The sequence below is a fragment of the Hippoglossus hippoglossus genome, chromosome 6 (genome assembly GCF_009819705.1).
Source record: "Hippoglossus hippoglossus isolate fHipHip1 chromosome 6, fHipHip1.pri, whole genome shotgun sequence".
Classification (NCBI taxonomy): Eukaryota; Metazoa; Chordata; class Actinopteri; order Pleuronectiformes; family Pleuronectidae; genus Hippoglossus; species Hippoglossus hippoglossus.
Window position 1 is genome coordinate 8,102,004 of NC_047156.1, and position 21,578 is coordinate 8,123,581.

Consider the following 21,578-nt stretch of genomic DNA (forward strand, 5'->3'; position numbering starts at 1 on the left):
GTTTAATCTCATAATGACACCCTAATGAACACTGCTAATGCTTATGGTACCATTGTACTCAACATACACTCGACTCGCTGCTACTCTGAACATCTCTGTGTCACTTTGAGTCGGTTTTACAACACTACTTCAAGCACATTGCGAGTGGATGTGTTGCTGCGGGTATATTTTTAGTTTTCTGTTTCCAACTGTTCTTAAATGTTCTTATTTTATCTATTTATTGTTAAAGGTTTTTTTCATGCAGGCTTTTGAGTGCCCTTAAGTGTTTTTATTCAGATCATAGCATTTTATTTAATCCTCTCTTGCACTTTCGCTTTGTGTCTTCCAGCCAGGCTGCAGGTGTCATACTGAAAAGGTGTTTAGTTTGTCCAGTTCGGGCTACTTTCAAAAACATGGCGGCTTTTGTAGAGAGGATTTAAATATAAAGGTACCCATTCTAGGGTACAGAAAACAACAATTCGTACAATTTCGATTAAACACACTAGTGAACACATAACTAGGATTATTTTATAACTTCAGCCAATAGATCCCTTTCACCTAAATCTTACACATTAGACCTTTAAGAGGTTAAATTAAAAAAAGTTGAAAGTGAATTCAAACCTGACAGAATGAGAAAGCAGCACTAAAATGTGTCTATATAGAGGGAGTAGATAAATTATTTCATGATCATATGAAGCAAAACAAAACTAAAGTTTGCCCCCCCCCCTCCAACAATTTTGGAGAAGTTCTCAGGCCGGGCCCTGATTGGCTGTGGCAAACCCTCAGCCGCCTCCTCATTGGTGTTTGCGCTGCTTCCGTGTTGTCAGTCAGCCGCGGCCCCTCCCCTCACACATCTGTAGCCGAGGGGCTGCTCCCGGGACCAGAGGCTCCGCAGCGGGGGAGAGATGAGCTGAACCTGGGCTTCTCCACGGATACTGTCGGGAAAAACAACCAGTGTGGGTGCGTGGAGCGGATAAACGGGACTTGTTTTAATAGAGGAACTCGGGTGTGACTGTGTTTAAAGAGCGGAGGGAGACATTTCGTCGTGTTTCCACAGAGCGAGGACACCGGAGGAAAAGTTTTAAATCCCCTGCGCTGCCGCCCGGAGGAGGAAAGGTGAGCCCGGTGCGACGTGCACTTTCCCCGCTTCCAAGTTTGTTAACAACCGTATTCATCGGTTTGAATTTGAACAACGTATCCGGGGCTTGTGTGTTTGTTTCGTTTCGCTGCCCCGCTCTCGGCTCCGTTCAGCAGCATGTCTGACAAGTGCGTCGCGTAACCAGTTCATCCAGCTCGGCGGGGAGTTTCGGCTCCTGTTTGACGGACTTCCAGTTCATCGCTCCTCAGCTGCACCTCGCGGGAAAAAGACACTTCGCCACAATGTCCGGTTTGAGCAACGTCCACATGAAAACCCTGGAGGACCTGACCCTGGACTCGGGCTACGGCGCGGGGGACTCCTGCAGGTCCCTCAGCCTGTCCTCCTCCAAGTCCAACTCCCAGGCGTTCATGACGGCCCCACACCGGGGCAACTGGTGGTACTACTCCGGCTCCATGAACAGCAGGAACAACAGCTGGGACACGGTCAACACGGTGCTGCCCGAGGACCCGGAGGACATCTTCTCCAAGTGCCCGCGCTTACCTGAGCTGGAGGAGTTCCCCTGGACCGAGGAAGATGTGGCCAAGATACTGCGCAAAGTGGCCGCGAGTGGGAGCGTCAAGGGGGGACACGTACCGGTGTTCTCCCCGGAGGCCGTGCGGAGGCTGTCCGGTCTCCTCCGCAGGGCTCTGATCCGCATCTCCAGGGAGGCGCAGCGGCTCAGCGTCATGCACTGCCGCTGCACCCGCTTCGAGGTGCAGAGCGCCATGAGGCTGGTGCTCAGCTGGGCCCTGGCCGACCAGTGCGTCTCCGCTACGGTCAAGGCGATCTCCATGTACAGCATGAGCGCCGGGGAGCTGCTGAGGAAGGGCAAGTCAGCCCGGTGCGGCCTCTCCTTCTCCGTGGGACGCTTCTTCCGCTGGATGGTGGACACCCGCATTTCCGTGCGCATCCACGAGTACGCGGCTATATGTCTGACCGCATGCATGGAGGCTCTGGTGGAGGAGGCAGGGGCTCGGGTGCTGTCAGCCGAGAGGAGTCACCCGGGGCCGGACGCGTGGTCGGGTTGCGCCCCGGTGAGCGCAGAGGCTCTGGAGGTGGTGGTGAACAATGACGCGGAGCTGTGGGGGGTCCTGCAGCTCTACGAGCACCTGATCTGCGGGAAGAACGCCAACGGTAAATATACTTTCTATTCCCTTCCACTGCCCTGAGAACAGAAAAATGTGCTGAGACTTTATTTTGCTGAGTAATTGATCTCATAACTTTTTTTATATTCCTCTCACACTCTCCTTCCAAAGTGCTGGCCACCACTTTCCACTTCCTCACAGCCCACGTGTGTGGAAAAGGTGAAGTGTGTGGCCCGCTGTTGGATACAATAGCAGCGTTTTGTGCCTTTTTTAAAAAGCTTGATGGAGTCCTTGCTAATCCAACCTGTCAGAATAGGAAAATAAGAGCACGGAGGCATCTCATGTGAACAAAGAAAGTCTTCTCTCTCTGCCCCGGGTCCTCTGCTGGATCCTGTGTCCAGCTGCCAAATTAGATTTTAACTGCTTCACTCTCATCAGCCAGTTGCACAGCTGAGTCCTGAAATGTCACCCTTTGCTCTGCTGTTGTGATTTGGGCTTGCACTGAGCCTTTCGGAGCCCAGGCGCAGGAGGCTTGTCTGTTGACACAGCTCTCTGTTTACGCTGACTTCACCTCTCTTCCTCCTGCTGTGCTGGCTGCACTCCTTCCAAATCCTTATCCTTTCTTCCATTTCCTCATCCTGCTCTCCTCCTCTTCTCCTTTTGGACAAATCCCTTCTCAGCCATGCAGCACCGTCTCCACAAATCTTGCATCTGTCCCCCTCCCTTCTCCTCCAGCTCCAGATGTGCATCCTGCTCCCTGTCCATTTGTTTCCTCCACCCTCACGTCCGTCCTCAATTAACTTTCCCCTTGCCTCAAAACCCCTAATACACTCGTAGCGCTCTTTCCATGGCTGTTTTGGCAGTCCAGTGTGGAACTGATTCATGAGCTTGTGTTGGGACAATGTAACCAGCCTTTGTTTGTGGCCCACTACCAGCTCCCTGGAGCAGAGATTTGAGCTGGAGCACAATGGCCTTTTGTTGTGTGATCGTGCAGCTTAGCCCAATGCAGAGGGAGTGAAGACAAATGCTGGAGAAGCTGGGCACACAAGCGCACACGCCCATGGACATGCACTTTTTACACAGCACACAGAGAGAGGAAGGGAGAACAGAAAGGGGCCATTATCACAGGGTTTTAAAAATTAGGCTCACGATTGATCTGAGTTAAGATGTGGTCATGCAGGAGCACCTCTCAGTGTGAAGAAGACTTTCTTAAAGGCCTCAGGTCCGGCAGCACTCGCACACATACCATGCACGCACTCGCTCTCTGTTGCATTTCTTATTCTGTGCAGCAACCACTGGTTTCATCATAATTCAAACTTACAAGTGCTAAAAAGAGTGCAGTGCATTGAACTCCTCTGTTATGCTGCCATATGCCTGCGTTGGAACTGTTTTATTGCTAAATAAGTTAAAGAGCAGCTTTTGTCCCAGCATTTTACCAGATGTCCTTTGGTTGGGTTTGGACTTGCCTATTTTGGTGAGTTCAGTCATTGGTTTTGAGAAAGACCCGTGAGTGTAATAACAACAGACTATTATACTGACCACCCTCGCTTTTTATAGACCCACGACTGGGCCTTGCAAGCCACATGCCCCTCTACCACCTTACCACCTGACACCCCACACCCTAAACCTGGCTTTCAGCCCCCCCGCACCGCTCCCACTGAAGTCCCCTTTCCCACCACAACCATCAGTGCACACAAACGCAAAGATTCATTTTCTGTCCTCAAGCCAGACTCAGAAAGGGGGGGGGGGTAGATACTACCGATCAAATGGTTGGGCACGGTCTGATAAATACCCCTCCCTCCTTACCCTCTTGATTTTTCTCCTTTTCTCCAATTCTTTCTTTTCTCAGAGGCTGGCCCACATCTGGAACTCTTTAAGTCAGAAATGACTTCTACGGCTCCAATAACAATTCTGAAAACTCCCTCCTTCCTCTCCTCCTGCCCTCTCTTGCTGACTCTCACTCTTGGCACTCTCTCTCTTTCTCTCTCTCTCTCTTTGCTGTTGCGTATATGTCCACTTCATCTTTATCTGTTTATTTCTTCTGGTCTACTGGGAGTGCATTAGAGGAACTTGGTTGTGATGTGCCAGGATCTTATTCATTACTCATGCACACAGTGGTACGAGCACGTTCACACACACACACACACACAGTCCCTGAAACCTATTCAGTCTGCTTTACATGTGTTCAAATGGCTCCACGGCACTGACTGAACTCGCTGCATAGTACCACTATACAGAAGAATCCATTCGTCATTCATTTCTCTTTTCAAGGATATAGCTGGAGCGAGCACTTCCTGGTGTAATTTGTATTTACGGTACTATGGGGCATTTTAAAGTGCAGAGTAGTTGCTGTACTAATGGACAGTGGAAGTGGATATGAAATCATTGATCTTGGTGACTGGCACACAGATGTCTGATGCACAACGTTTGTTAAAAGGCATCCCCGTCTGAGTTTTTGTAAAACTTTAGAAATGTTCTCAGACTTTGTTGCATCTATATCTGTTTCAAACTCAACCTAGAACAGTTGTCCAGTCGTTAGACTTGCTAAGGGTCACTAGTCCTTGATTCTTGTTGACAGTAGAGTAGTGTTTTTTACTCTGACTTCGCTCCATTCAAGCTTTGCAGTGGCCAGAAGTGGAAGACTGTGGTTGCAAAACGCTACTTTAGGCCTTGAATGTGAACAATTAACTGTAGGAACCCAAAGCAGAGTAAAGTTGAAAGAGAGCAATTGTGTTTAGCAACATTTACACACATAGATAAACTTAGATTTGGTTTCGGTCTAACAAAAAACAAAGTTCAGTTCTTTCTGCCTCAGGTCTATAAAGGTAGGGAAGAGGCTGTGAGTAATGGGTTTTGGGTGCCCTGAGAGAACGGGGCATATGATTTGCTGCGCAGAATTTCCCTAAATATGTATTTAGCCCAGAAAGAGGCGTGGGAACAGTGGGCAGAAAGATGCAGGGAAAGCGGCCCAGCACTGTGGTCACACAGATGGGGAAACCAGCACTCTGAAAATACACTCCCTGCTCCACAAATCTGGAGCACCATCAAATACACTTTTGGGAAACATATCAGGACATTATGGTGAAACAGACTTAAAGTTCATCCTTGTGCGATTGCTTGCGTGTTTGGCAAGCGGCGTGTTTGCCCAGGCTTTGACAACAAGCCTGTGTATGGCCTGAATAACTGTACACGTGAATTTAGGTTAACCTTGTGAGCACTGTCAGCAGGTCAGTGTGCAAAGAGTTAAGACCATAAGTCATATAGCTGGATAATAAGGGTTAATCCTTCACAAACCACTACAATTTATGTTGGGGTGAGAGTGTTCTATGATGAATGCGCCACCTCAGGCTACACACACACACAGACAAAGACACTGATGATCCATCTCAGCATTTGCACTGGTTTCTTGTCCAGTCCCAGCTGTGAAAACACTGGCCCATTAGAGAGCTGGCGTGCACATGCTTAAATGTGCTCTTTTGTGGGTGCTTAAACGGGTGGGTATAAAGCCTCTTCTTGGGAAAAGCGTGAGTAATGCCCTCGCAGATATAACACCACAAATGATTTCTCTGGCTATTCTTTGGCCTCGGGATCCAATTTACTTCACATGCTTCAACACAGTTCTTTTAAGTTCGTGTAATGAATTAATTAACAAAGTCACATAAGCTTCTTGACAGATCGTACACTCCCCTGTGTGTAGCCTGTCGCCACTTGCTCCTCTCCTCTTTGACTCTTCGCCGTCATTATTTTGATGTCCTGCCACGCTCGTCCTATTGCATTACAGCAGCATGAGTCATGCTTCTTAACACTGTTTACAGTAAAGCGCTGATAGAGAGGAAGCAAATAAAGATGGGGATGGCAGATACTCAAGGGAGAAAAAAAGGCATTGGACACAAATAGAGACACAGAAATAGCAGCAGCACACTTTAAAGCTTTCATGCCATTGCATCTTGATTTAGTCTTTCTAATCACATTCCTGAGGAGGAGTGCTCAAGTCTTTATTCGGTCCAGAGAAAACTATAGACTGCTTATTTGGGCTTGTTTAAATTAGGAAAAAGTGCAGCTAGTGTGTCACATGCATTACCACAGAGGCCTGGCTATGGTTCTCGAGGGAATCTGTCGTGCACGTTAGGTTGCTGGGCAGCTAATGAGGGAAGCAGGAAGACTGGCTGGAAGATGGCTGGAATCTTGGACCGGACGGCTCAGTGCATTGCCTGGATGGTAGGAATGGTTTTGTTGAAAGGATCAAATCATTCCAATGTGAAGTCTGGTTTAGAGACCACACTCCCATGTGCACCTGTGATGGAGTCTAAAATATTTTTGGGAAAGGGTTGGAGGTCAAAAGGGAGAGGTCAGCGGTAGTGAAGGGAGTTGTTTCTCAGCAGTAAAATCAGCAAGATTTGAGGAATCGGAGAAAGCGTTGCCATTTTTGTCATACAGCCAGTGGATGTGGCCGATGTACAGGAAACAGTTGGTCTCACAGTGATATAGATATTGTCTGTATCACATCATTAATTTACTTATACACACAGATCAAATTTTCCCTGTATTAAGGTGGAACTGAAAAATGGATGAAAGACATGCACACACATGCAATTTGGACCTGGGCAGCTGTTCCACTTTCTGGTATTCACGAAACCCAGGGAAGTATGTTGTGTTAGCTGGAAGGCCAGATTGCTAAACCCAACTCTAAATCAAATCCTAATCTCGCTTAGGGCACTGAAAGGGCCAGAGCTGGCTCAGATTGAGGATGATTGCCAGAAAGTTCAGACATAGGCCATCACTGCAGATTATTCTGTGGATCATGTTGGCCTTGGTTGCCATAGGTGCCATGTGTCTTTTTTTTGTCCATCTCCAGCTCACTTAATCAGTAGCTATAGCAACACCAGCCAAAAGGGAAAGAAAGTCAGGTTGCAAATTTGGGCAACATAATGACTCAACACCTTAAGGCTCAGGCGTGCAAGAAATTATGTTATCATCCTTAATTGCTTTGACAAAGTGATGGAGTGAGAGTATGATATGACACCAACATGGCTTGTGCAAGTGTTCTTAACTAACTAAAGATCCATGGTTGGAAATAAATATGCAAGTGAAAGTAAAAAAGTTTGTTTCGTAAATATGCCTAATGAATCAGAAGGAGGATACACATTTTTAGATATTGTCTCTCTGACAATGTATCTGACCTTTATTTAGTACAATGTTTACTGTAAGTGTGACTTTAAAAGAAATCTGCATGAAAGACGTCTTTGTTACAGTAAAGACTTTTGACCACCCCAGACCCAAAACAGTCAGTCAGTCACTGGAAGAGATCTGATATTGCTACTACAACACTATCCAACTTGTAGCTACACCACACTCTCACTCAGTTATTTAACTTAAATTGCTTGATTGAGTGTTAGAGACTGTGGTTGCCTAGAAAAAGACACAGAGCTCCATTCAGACTTTTAATTTGGTTTTGTCTGTGGCAGTGCAGATCAATTCTGCCTTGCTTTAATATGAGTAAACGTTAAACAACCTTCTCAGTCTGTGTTAAACCACCAAACCCCACAGAAAAAAAAAATCATAATTTCCCCTGCTCCTCACCCCTGGAAAAGTCAATGCCAACCATCACAGTTCCACTTGTTAATAAGCATGAGCTGCCATGCATCGGTTTCTCTGCGTGTGCTCTCCAGCTAAACTAAATCCATTCCCTACAGTCGATGTATAATAGTTCTGTGGGTGATTTGGCTGTAATATTGAATCACACACATACAGATGAGATGGGCAGGCTTCAGGGGGTAGGGGGTGAGGAGAGGGAGCACAGAGGGGGGTGGATCAGGTAGTGTTTAGTTTAAATGGAAACAGATTCGCCCGACCAGGGGTTGGATACTCTTGAAATCGGTTGGATTCATACTGACTTGGCTGGATGGAGTTTTTTAGAAATAATTTGAGGGAGTGCTGAAGCTGCAGTCCCACGGATCCTCTCAAGCTATGTTGATCTATGTATCCAGGTTGACCACAACCAAATCTCTGAGTGTGTGTCTTTGTGTGTGCGTGCCAAAGGAAGGAAGGGTTGGGATCATTTCTCTTTGCCACCACTGAAAAAAGGGACACTGCTTCTTTTTGGATGTTCCTGAGCTAAGCCTGGAAAGTAATGATTTTTTTTTCCTGTTGTTTTTGTAAACGGGCCGTAAGAGGGAGCTTCTTGTGACGCCGTCAGTGACCTCTTTGTCCGATGGACTCAGAGCTGCAGTGTGTGGAGTTTGAATGGCAAAGCTCAGCTATATTGCACTGGAAAAGCAAACACACTTGTCTGTAGACACACTGTCACAGACACGACTCCGTTCTCTGTTACTTTTTTCAGGCATAAAAACATCCAATGGTATTGATATACACAATTTACGACAATTATTTGTCATAATAAATATAGGCACGGGGAAGATGTGGGATTTTTCCATTTGGCATTTTAACCATCGCTCTTACTTTCACTTGCATGGCAGCAACTGCCCAACAACTTGACACACCCCACGGAAATCTATTGTTACACTACCCTTGTATGCAAACACACATGTAAGTAAACACATACTGTGACAGTGGAGACAAAGAGAAGAAGATGCTTTAACTTCAGTCTTGCATGACTAGGCAGTGAGTGTACAGAGGGTGGAGTACGCAAACACTGTCAGGAGACAGAGACGCTCTGTTAAGGGCTCGCGTTACTGCCTCTTCACTCTTCACTGCCTCTGAGTTTGGTTTGAGAGCCAAAAGTCCTCTTTAAATAGAAATATGTCTGCAGGAGCAACGTCAGTTCTTCACAAAGTTAAACGGCTCCTTAAATTCAGGAACTGCCTCACAGGCCATCTTCAACAGGTTGAGCAACGGTTTACGGCTTTCATGATGTTTGGAAGCAGTTTCTCCAACACCCCAAACAGCTGGCCAATTTTCCAGAGGGAGGCTTGGATAGAGAGAGCAAGAAAGAGATATCGAAAAAAGTGCAAGAGGGAGAATGGAAAAGTAGCAGCAGCTTCAATGACTTGATTTGTTGGTGAGCACCAGGTTCAGTCGGCGAAGTGCCCACCATGATGGTTAACTGGTGCGGGTGTGTGTATGTTGCATTTCAGTCATAAATAGGCCACTACAGCCTTTGACATTTCTTCTGCTTCCTTTTAAATTTGATATCCTGTCATCTCTGCCATCTCTCTGATCTGAAGAAGGTCTGCAATGTGTGTGAGTGCACAATCGCTTTTCCTGTCAGCGTGCTTGATTGAGGGTTGAGTGACAGTTGACACTGACATCCAGTCAGTGTGATGAGTGGGTGTCTAATCCAGTTTGACTCAATCTCTGGGCCCATCGGCTTTCATCTGATGACTAATTTGTCTCTTGGGGCAACGGCCAATATTTTGGGGCTTCCGGTGGAAGTGGATATCCTGGCAAAGACTCTTCCTACACAGGTTACTAAATGACTAGTTTCTTTTATCAGTCAAATGTTTCTCGATACTTTTTGTAGGTGTTTCAGTTCCTGACGACTCGTTTGCTCTCCACACGGACTGTTTACCAAAGCCGACTCAAACATGATTGGCAACCAAAATGGCAACCAGAAGGCTGCTAGCCCCAAAATCATGTCCCTCGCATACAGATTCTGCTTATTCACATGTAGAATCGGTTTACAGAGATTATGTTTAACCCAAGGAGAAGTAGAGGAGAAGGCTCAGGGTGATTTACACTTTCTTTCTTCCAGTGACAGATGGAGAGGGATTATGTTCCCATTAGTTTTCTATGCTTTGTTGAGCAATGATAATGCTCATTACCTCTCTATTTTCTTCTCCCTCTCACCACCTGCCTCTCCCGCCTCTCCCCCATCAGAAACTGGAATGTTTTTGTTTGTTTGTCGAGCCTGCAGCTTTGTCAGCAACGACCCGTAAGTAAACACAGAGGCTCAGTGGCTCGATCTCTTTTTGCCTACATCACAGGACACATCAGTCTCCATCAAACCCTCCAATGTCCTTTTGACCGTCTACTTTTTCATCTTTTCTTGTTGGTTATTCTCAGACCACTCTACAATCTCTGGCTTTGGTCCTCTCTCTCAGAACTTTGTGTGCTCTCTCTGTACTCTATCTCTTTTTCTGCTTCTAGCGTCTTAGCTTTCATAACACACAACGATCATATCAATTTTATTTTCCAAAACGTAACCATTTGCAACCCTGCAAAAAAACATCACCTGTTGGGTCAAGGTCATTCAGATAGACATGTGGTGATTGAAAGAGCCACAGTTCCGCACACAGCATATTTAGACCAAAACCATGTACAGTAAGGAAGTCCCTTGTGGTTAGTGGGGGGAAGAAGGACGTTCAGAGCGGGGCCATATGGAGAACACATGTGGGCACAGGAAAACAGACACTGTCAGGCAAGACACCCTCAGCCGTAACTTGTCTCAGTTGATAAGATCTGCAGAGCACATCCACCACATGCACCACATGTGGACCGTATCCTGGAACCAAAATAAACATCTTGGAGCCCATAGGTAACTAAAAGAAGATGTATATTTTTTTCACAGCATATTTGATGAGGTGGAGGTGTGACTTTGTGAATCCCTGTCACACACTGTTATTTAAAGGGTTAGATGTGCTTAAAGGTGAATGGAGGTTTAGATAATGGGTAAGGGATGCAGACAGAGCTGGAACACCCTAAGGTGGGTCTGTATTTCCATTGCAAACTCCTTATTACACATAATAACCATGTCTTTGCGTTCCCTTTCAAAATGCTGAGGACTGTGTCTGGATTTGTGTCTATGTTGTGTTTGTGTGGAAACTTGTACGACTTGACTGCCCACGCGAATTGGCTGGTGCAATAATATATCTCTGACCTGACACTTTGTTACTGTGCGTCTGTAGAGGATATATTTCTTTGGCTATGGTCTCACTTTGCCTCTGCATGCCTGCAGTGCCCATGTATACATAGTTACTGTATTTGTTTGAATTTGTATTGTAAAGATGTATCTGGATGTCCGGAAATTGGAAGGGTCTTGTCTATTTAACCACATCTGCTATGGCTCTCTCGTCTGGCTTCTTTCTCTGGCGGTCTATCTGTGTTGTGTTGGCCATCTGTGTGTCACTGCAGGGTCACAGACAGCGCTTGGACATATTACACTCCGGTGATTGCAGCCAAGTTTCCTCTTAAACGTTGAGATCATTTGCCTACTGAGCATAATAGGGGTGGAGGGGGAAGTTAGAGGAGGGAGTAGGGTGGTATGCGGTGGAATTTCACCCTGATAAAAGGACGCCTTCTTTGAGCGTGTCCAGAAAATTGGAATTTCCTTTGTTTCAGCTTGTGTCAAACTAAAAACCTCTGAAGACATATTTTTCCTTGTTTCAGGGTGATTAATTCAGCATTGCGCTTTGTGTTTGTCAGCACACACTGTGAGAATATGCATTGCGCTATTAATATCTTGAGTGACTTCTTGTTGGTGGTGTGTGGAGACTGCAGAGGAAGTCAGTCAGACAGCAGTTAAACAGAGCGCGGATTAAACGAGGCGCACCCCTCAATGCTTTCCCCTCTTCTCCACCTCAAAGAGCGAAACACAGCCTCTAAAACAGTCACAATGCCAATGTTTTCATCAGATCATCAAACTGGATCCTGTTTAATTCTATGTAAACCCAGTGGGATCATTAAACATGTTAGGGTTAGACGTTTGATCCCCCCGTCTGGCCCTATAGACGCAAGTGTGACTAATTTTGACTCTATTGAAAAAGCATTCTCACTATTTTCCATGTGTTTAACATCAGGCACAGTCCATATAGTGCACATATTGTACATACACGTGTCAACGTGTCAGTGCTCTGGCCTTATGGGGCCTCTGTTAAAAGGCGCTGTAAAGGTGCTCTCAAAGGCAGCCCGACAGTAGTTAAACAAATATATAAAGTCTAATGTAAGCCCCAGCCAAGTGTTGACTCTGATGGAGGTCCACAAGGGAGGAATCTGTGAAGATGGAGAGGTCAACGCACCTTTCTGTTAAATAAATGAGCCAATAATTCCATGCTTACAGAGTCTGACTAATTTATAGTTTGGCCGATTCAAATTTGCTGATACGAGCCTTTCACATACATATCAGTATCTATGTTTATGTTTGCTGATATATTTATATATTTGGTTGTATTTTAGTTTTATTCATAGTTATTTGTAATTATATATATATATATGTATTGGCCGAGATATCAGTATTGGAAATGTATTCTCCTCTCAGGATGCTTTGAGCACAGAGGTCCTCGGTCCACAGAAGGAGCCTTTCAGCAATCCAGTCAGATGCTAAGACAGGGTGTGTGTTTGCATGACAGGGCTGCAAGGGGCAGATGAGTCAGGAGGTTAAGGTGAAAGAGGGGGAGGGAGTCAGCCCAGGGGTCAACAAGTCATAAATACTGCAACACCCACCCTGCAGCTCAGCTGAGTCCCAACCAAACTATGGAGCGAGAGCAGCTTTTATTCATCGAGGTGGTTTCATACAAACATTTTGACTACGTTTTTTTTCTTTCGGTACGCCGAAAATATTTTGTTTTGTCAAACAGTCTGCAGACAGGATCCAAAGCACAGCCAATCAGATTTCTGAAGGAACAATGGAACGAGTTAAGACGTTGGGAGGAGATGTCTTGATGCATCTCTGTGACTCTGATAACATTGTGGCCCAGTCTCTGAGTCTGAATAGACAAAGATAACACACAGCGCTTGCATACAAACTCCAAGAAAATCAAAAGTCACTTAAGATAGAGACGCAGACTGATAAGTAGCAAGCAGGCAGACAAAGATGGAAAGGAATTTACTCTATCTGTGGATGCAGGTGTGACAAGCTGTGTTGCTTAAACTCATTGGGTTGTCTATCTGCTGTGTGTGAAAGAGCAGAGGGAAACAGATTGTTGTCATCCTTCTTGTCATGGTTGGATAGCTATCATCTCCAGCCTCATGCTGGGGGAGACAAACTTTAGCGGGGGCCCCTCTTCTTGTCTTGACCCTGTGGAAACCTCCCAAGAGCTCCATCTTTCTCTCTCTCCTGCCCTTCCTCCCCCTTTTCTTTATATATTCTCACTCTACTGCTCCCTGTGTTCCGCACACATGTCTTGAAATGCCATCATCATCTCTTGCAGAGAGGAACACGAGGATACTAATAACATAATATTTTAAAAGTGTGTGTGTGTGTGTGAGACACTGAGGAGGTGAAAGACAGATGTTTTTATGTCTATGCATATGAATTATTTCCCGCAGATGGATAGAGAGGAGATAGAGGCCCTGATCTAAAACAGTTTTAGTTAAAGTACAATGAGGTTTTACAAGGCAGTGCACCCTGTGTTGTTAAGTTAACAGCTTTTCCAGCAGAGGAGAGGAGATGAGTGTTATTGATGTGTTTTAAAAATGTTTAATATGTGGCTATTAAGAGTCCCATAGGTCCCAAATTAGGTTTAATGTATTTAACTGGCTTCCTGCTGAGAGATACAAGGAGGAGAGCAAAGTGGAAAATAAAAGGCAGCAGTGAGTGACAATGACACGCACAGAGAGGGAAAAAATCATAGAGCAAGAAATGAACCTGCCTAGTGGTTCTTGGCTCGAGTGCACTTCTGCTCTGAAGGCCATAATTACCCCCCGACCAACTTGTGTTGGTAGCTAGAGAGTGGTGAGGTCAGCAGTTAGCTGGCTAGCACAGTGAGGTGAAGCACTATTCATACCCTGGCTTGTGCATTTCTGCATTCAGCTCTCAATCCAACACTCTATATGGCTCTTCATTTAGGCTATCTTTGTCCAGTGCATGAATGGTTTATGCGTCACCACAATCTGATAATCGAATCAGAGAAAACCTTCCCCTCCCCTCCGTCTTCTATCTTCCAAACTTTCACTTTCCTTCTGTCGCTTCTAGTTTCTGTCGTTCAGCGGTCGCTGGTTGAATATCCTGCCAAGGCTCATCTGGCCTGAGGGTCAGCCAGAGACTTCCTAAGCAGGGCTGCTGTTCTAGTCAAACGCCTGGGAACCTGTAGCTCAGAGTCAACGGCTGGGGAAGGCATCAACACACACACATACACAGCCAGCAGGAGGCTTGTTTTTTAATATGTGCAGTAATCTCTGGGTATCAAATTGTGAGAGGGTGGCTGATGGGCTCAGTCGGGTTTTCAGCAGGAGGTCTTCTTCTTCTTCTTTTAAGTGTCTCCATGCAGATGTGTCTCTTTACACGAACTCTCCCCAGCTTCTTCTTGTCTTCATTATGGTGTGTGTTATGTTTCTCCCAAGTGGCAAAACGTAGCTAATTATCACCCTGTAGTTTCTGCAATTACCTCTGAGACTTCACAGGCTGAAACTGGATAATGGAAGTTGTCCCAGGGTAGTTTGTGTGTGTGTGCGTGTGTGTGTGTGTGTGTGTGTGTGTGTGTGTGTGTGTGTGTGTGTGTGTGTGTGTGTGTGTGTGTGTGTGTGTGTGTGTGTGTGTGTGTGTGTGTGTGTGTGTGTGTGTGTGTGTGTGTGTGTGTGTGTGTGTCGCGTGTGTGTGTGTGTGTGTCGCGTGTGTGTGAGCATGTGTCAGTGTTTTCATAGCTTAAGGCTTTGGGTAGTCCAAACCCCAACGCTGAACACTTGGCTAGTAGTTGAATGAAATATCCCACGAGCCTCTTCTGTCTGTCTAGCCATTCGTGGTCATGGGGTTTCCCAAGCGGGCAAAGCAGAGGTTGTTTATCTTGGAATGTGGCAGGAAGTAGAATAACTAAAAAGTTGGAGCGAGAATAAAAAAGGAGAAGGATTGTGCGGAAAATAGAGATTTTGTCGAGTGAGAACCTGTCACAACGCGGTACAAGTGCTGGAGGGGGGTAGATGATGAGGACCAGCAGGACCTGCACACATACCATCACCCAGACAGACCCAACAGTGGGAAAAGGAGAATGAAAACAGATTTGTCACTCAGTTCACTGTTTGTACAGGGGCTGTGTGTGTGTGTGTGTGTGTGTGTGTGTGTGTGTGTGTGTGTGTGTGTGTGTGTGTGTGTGTGTGTGTGTGTGTGTGTGTGTGTGTGTGTGTGTGTGTGTGTGTGTGTGTGTGTGTGTGTGTGTGTGTGTGTAAGAATAGTCATCTCCCCCAATCTGTTCCACACAAACATTCCTTTAAAGCACTCACACACCCACACCACTCCTTTAGAGGGTCTCAGCTGGGCAGTCGGGTTGAGGAGTTTGTGTGTTTTAATGTGTGTGGTCAGGATGTGGCTAGCACCTCTCACTCGTCATGATTTACTAACAATAACCACAGTGGTCAGAGCCTGACATTCAGCACATAGTACGACTCTGAGTTGCTCGACCGTACAACAATCTGTAAACTTTTCCATATTCCCCCCTGATTTTGTTCAGTCTCTCCAGGAGCATGTGTTGGGCATGACGATTTATTGGTTGTTTCCTGCTGAGCACGGTTTTATTAATTTCTATTAAAAGGGGCGTAAAGGGTAATATACAATGTGGCAGGTCCAAGATGTATATGTGTGTGTGGGCCAGGGTGTGAGTTTCTGTGTGTTTGTGTGTTAGGAAGCAGTTAGGGTCTGTCGGCTATTATTTAGCCATTGTGGCTTTGGGAAGAATCGTGGGAACGTCTGTTGAAGCGTATTGACAAGGTCTTCTCTGATAGAAATGCATTCACACACACACACACACACACACACACACACACACACACACACACACACACACACACACACACACACACACACACACACACACACACACACACACACACACACACACACACACACACACACACACACACACACACACACACACACACACACACTAACTGCCCGGCTTCCCAAGCAGTTAAAAGCCAAATGGCCCTTGGCATTGACACTGCTTGTACTTCTTCGAGTGCTGTTTGTTAAAGTGCTCTGGTTTTATACTCTGAAGAAATATGACGGGATGGGAGGAAGCGGAGAGGGAGGAAGGCAACAGTCTCTCTTGAGGTGATATCTCTCCTTGTCTGTGATCCTCGCCTTTCTTTTTCCATCTGCTGGTTAGAGGAGAGGGCTTCTGTGGGTGGTCCACAGAGACCAATGGAACAGTAGCCTCTCACGATCTGCAAAACACACACACACGCTCACAGACACACAATCGCACACGAACAGACACATTAAAACAGACTGCGGAGATGAAACCTGTCTGAAGGTGTTGAGATGACCTTATTAAGTATTTCAATGACACACACTGAGTCAAGCTTTCCTGTAGCACCTGCAAAGGCAACAGCTGGGAACACATACAGCAACAAACACCTCACTCACTGTGCGTACACACACACACACACACACACTCACCTCCCACAACTTTATTTGTGTTGCTGCCATGCTTGGTCTGAGGAATGTTTGCCCCCCTGGAGAGAAGAAGCAGCAAAGGCTCATCACACCACGGATGTGAGTTTTGTTTCGTATCATAGTCACAACATTGTGTTTGAAGACGAGACGATAGTAATGCTGACTCAGGATGATCCGTACCTGTATGAGGTCACAGCTATGACCTTACTCTGAAATTCGTTCCCTGCTGAACTTTGGAAAGTTATAATGGATTTCCATAAGATACAGCCAGCTAACAGTCAGCCTGAGGTAAAGCATACGCTCTGAAATTTGTCCACTGAGCCAGAGAAATTACATTCCTCTATTTTAAATATTCGGAGTTTGCCAAAATAAACTGAAATGATATAAGCAAGAACACTCACGATCTCACACACATTCACAAGCGGATACAAGGTCTTAAGTTGACTTTTCCTGTTTGAAGTGTAAAACTTTTGCTGTACTTATTTCTTTGCTCCCTCTCCAGCAAAATTGTGCAATCAAGTTTAGAATCAGTCACATAAGCACAGTCATCTTTTCCATAGGAAGAGGAAAGAGGGGAGACTGATAGTTTTATCAGTCTGACCTCACAAAGACAACATGGTTCTCTAACCCTCACTCCAACATCCTCCTGTGTGTGTGTGTGTGTGTGTGTGTGTGTGTGTGTGTGTGTGTGTGTGTGTGTGTGTGTGTGTGTGTGTGTGTGTGTGTGTGTGTGTGTGTGTGTGTGTGTGTGTGTGTGTGTGACATGATTATGAAACAAGTCTGGCTTCTTTAAACCCCTTATTAAAGTTTGCATACTTTTGAGTCTGTCAGTTGTGAGCAGTTTAATTTTACTTTCCCAGAATTTTGAGAACAGAAACAATAATAGTTCGTAAAAAGTGGTAAAATAATGGGAAAGAATAATTTGGTTTATTTTCTATTTGGTTATCATTGTTTTACTTTCATTTTTGGTGACGCCTTTGGGAGATGTTGACCCCCCCCCTGGTCCACAGCTATTGTACTGTAGGGGAGCGTGTGTTGTCTAATGATGACATGGACACAATGAGGCTTTGTTTCACTCTTAGTGTGTGTCATAGTGCTGACCACCACATGGACATAGATGAGGCTGGCATGAATGTGAGTGTGTGACTTTGTGTGTGTAAGTGTTGCATTGTGGGTGTGAAGAGTTGAGGGGTCAAGAGGTGACATAACTGCATAAGAGGATGGTCCCTTTCCATAGGCCTCTTTTGAGGTGTGGACACTCCCTCTGTGTGTGAGTGTGTGTGTGTGTGTGTGTGTGTGTGTGTGTGTTAGGGGTAGGAATATGCTGTGTGTGAGGGTCAGGGGTGAGCTGTTAACCCCCTCGGGTGTCAGATGGGCCATACAGCCGGTTGAGTGAGGTGACTGGTCTGGTTAAAGGTAGTTTACTGCCTCCTGGTAAAGAGGTGGACATCTCGACACGCCCTTCAGGTCCCTAACACACCCAGGTCACAGACACACAGGATATTCAGAGCTGCCATCTCAGAGACTGACACATGGCTGCGTGATTTGTGGATTTGATGACACCTCAGTGCTCGGGGCATACCATTATTTCATTCCGTGCCAATATGTGTGTGGTCAAACTGCACCGGGCACATTTGTCACAACGTCAACATGTGTGTCTGACTTTGGGTGGTCTGCTGATTTATACACATCGCTGGCATTGATTTCCTCACTAATTGTATGAAGTGCTCTCCAATTCAGCCGCCCGATGTTATGACAGCTATGCGTCCCCACTCCCAGCAGAGAAATATCACCTCTCCTCTGTCTTTCACAGTGACAGTTGTTGTCAACAATGGGCACGGACAACAGTAGAGGCCGGCGGTTTTAAACGGACCAGCCCCACTCATTACCGCAGACAAAAGGACTATGGACGTTTTAAACAAAGCTCTGCTCCATCATGTCCACTGCTGTGAAATACTGCTGAGGTGCAATGAAATATAAAACACACTCATCCTCACTGTTTATCTTCACCATGACAGGTTATAGTGGACGGAATGAGTCTGTGGGTTGTTGTTGTTTCTTTAATGCTACTTTAATTGGAACATGGTTGTAAGAACGTTAATGCAACAATGCTTTACTTAAATAGCAGTAGGTCTATAAAAGAAAATGCAACGTCCATTGTTTATTGAGCTGACTGTGCAGCTTTCTGTCACTTAAACTAAAATGTGTGTTGCCAGTTATAGAAAGTAGTTTAGTGCTTTACTTAAAGTTCACTAAGTGCTTAAACTTAACTTGAGTGGTTCCATTTTATGTTAGCATATATTTTTTACCTCACTCATCAACTTCAGAAGATAAAATTGCACATTACACAGCTCCACCTTCCCCAACTTCAACATTAAAATGCTACTCAAACATATTTGCATGAACAAAAACAATGCTACATTTTTCTTAAATGTCAGAATATAACTCGACTTCTGATGATAGCAGAAGTTAGCGAGGTTGTCGTAGGTTTGACGACAACCTGGGTGGGTGGGATGTGTCAGTTGCATTTTTTACTGTACCATGCTCTTGCTAGCTTTTCTAGGATCACCAATTCTACCTTTTAACAATAATTTAGCACGCAGGACTGTTCCAATTAAGTTATTGCTACTAACTTGAGAGAAGATCAGAGTACTTCTTCGACCACTCCCTAGCTGATGCAAGTATTGGCCACACCTTTCATTACAGACGCACAGTCATAATGTACAACACACTTGTATCTGTGTGTGAGCGAACAACGATCAGTGGCTGCCCAGAAAGTGGTTTTCCTCCCTTTTCCTGAGCGTCTTTTCCACTTTGCTGTGAGCAGCAGTCCTCATCATAATCCATCCACCATCCCCCCCACCCTTTGTTATTTTTTTTTCCTCCTCCAATTTGACTCACTCTGTTCCATGCCATAATATTGCTGTCTACCCAGCCCAACGCGGAATGTTAATCAGCAGAAAGCTGCTTTAGATTTACAAGGGGGAATTTGGTTCAGTTCTTTGAAACGTCAAGCTCCTAAACCCCTCCATCAAAACCGCTTGTAGGACTGTGAGAACCGCGCTGGAGCCGTTTGGTTTATTTCTGAACAGGGAAGGATTTGCCTCTGTTCATTTGCATCCTTGAGCTTCTAAAAGAGAAGTACCTGTGAATGACGCTGGTGGGAAAGGGATGCAGCATCACACTCTCATAAATGTGTTAATTAATGTCTGCGCTCGTGTGCGAATGCTCATTTTAGTGTGTAATTGAAGAAGGGGGGAGAGGAGAGGCTCAGTTTAATAAATAACGATGAGTCACAAGGTTCTTTTTATGGATTTTATCCAGGCAGGGGTGGAGGTGATAAAGAAACTGTGCCACTTGCATCTTCGTGTGACACAAAAGTGTCTAATGTTCAGGTTATTTCAGACTTAATGTGATTTATTTATTTATTTAAGTGCCATAGTGTGATTTTTTTTTTTTTATCAATGACAAAACTAATGAGTGAGCATAAAACAAATTAAAACAATCAATAAGCTGATGATCCATGTCAGGAAGTCGTGTGTCGTTAACGTGGTTGAGTCACGTACTTGTAAAATTTGTGCTTCTCTTAGTTTGTGTTGTTAATTAACCTCCCATTTGAAATTAATTAAGAATCAAAGTGTTTAATCTTACAAGGCTGAAACTGTTTAATTTCACAGTGAAGCGACTTAACATCTGATTACTAACAAATGTCCAGAGTTGTTGTTTATTTGGTGGTAAGTGGTTTCAAACATCCATCACTGCACACACTCCATTCGGATGTGTTGTCATGCAGCTTGTTCACTTAAACATGTGAGAGATCCACACAGGCAACTGGCCGGTGAAACTTAAGTGTGTGTGTGTGTGTGTGTGTGTGTGTGTGTGTGTGTGTGTGTGTGTGTGTGTGTGTGTGTGTGTGTGTGTGTGTGTGTGTGTGTGTGTGTGTGTGTGTGTGTGTGTGTGTGTGTGTGTGTGTGTGTGTGTGTGTGTGTGTGTGTGTGTGGGTGGGTGGGTGGGTGGGTGGGTGCATGTCCCTCTGAGGCAACGCTGCAGAGTTCAGGTTCAGGCCTCAGCTCAATGAGCGTGTTGTCTGCTACCCGAACTGACTGGCTTTCTGTTTTCACTCCCTAGACGGTCCAGCTGAGAGAAAATGAGCCGATCACCCATATCCAGAGCGAGAGAGCAATTAGTGCAAACACACAATCATGTAGACACACAAAAACACGCACACACTTTGTACTCCTTTGCCCAGGCTGCTGCCCATAGAGTTATTTGTCAGAGAGCTGAATAGAGGGCAGCTTGTTCGTAAAAAGGGAGGTCAACTGTTTAAAATGACTGATCTGCTCCAGCCACTCTTTGAGAATTGTTCTCTAAAACAAAATGTATGTAGAGCCAGCACTATTTTTGCTTTTCTGACTGTGGTGTCATCTATCAAACACCCAGCAGTGTTTTGGATGCTGACATCATCTCAATAGTAAAAGTGGATTCAATTATGAGCGGGTGGGTTTGAGGTTAGATGTTTGTATGGATGCGTTATTCCGGCGTGTGTCATTTCCATTGTCCTACGTCATTAGAGAAAACAAACCAAAACCTCCATACTGTGTATTTTCAGCGCGCGTATATATATATATATGTACAATAAGCCAGTAAAACCTGTCTAATAATGGAGCTATACTGTCGCTTTGCTGCACTCTGTGAAGTGGCGCAACATATGGAAACGGGGAATGTTGAATGAGACGAGATAGCCACAGGCACCACAGTTGGCCTGGAATGTAAAGTATAAAACATGATTAGAGAGAGAGAGAAAGAGGAATGGAAAAGGGGGGAGAGAGCTGAAGTCATGTTTAGGATTAAGGTTGGTTGTATAGAGGAGCTAATGGCAATATTTTTCAAGGCTGCGGGCAACCAAAGCCAGGCCCATCGAGTTCTACCACTCCTAATGCGTGTGTGTGAGTGCGTCCTTCATAGGCTCCCTTTGAGGACCATTTTCAGACTGGGTTAGGGAAGTAGTGGTTGTGGTTCGAGGGGGTAAATCTATGTAATGTCCCCCAAAGTGGCCTGTGACAATGTGAGTGTGTGTGGAGGGGTATGTTTATTG

The 21,578-nt window shown here is 45.3% G+C and overlaps 1 protein-coding gene across 1 annotated transcript in view; it reads left to right on the forward strand.

The window, feature by feature from the left end:
• The first annotated feature begins 856 nt into the window (after positions 1-856).
• abtb2b (ankyrin repeat and BTB (POZ) domain containing 2b) overlaps positions 857-21,578 on the forward strand; it is a 44,140-nt gene continuing 23,418 nt past the window's right edge. The window contains exon 1 of the mRNA XM_034587298.1: positions 857-2,251. Coding sequence (XP_034443189.1) covers positions 1,360-2,251 — 892 coding nt within the window. The 5' untranslated portion in view covers positions 857-1,359. The remainder of the gene's footprint in view (positions 2,252-21,578) is intronic.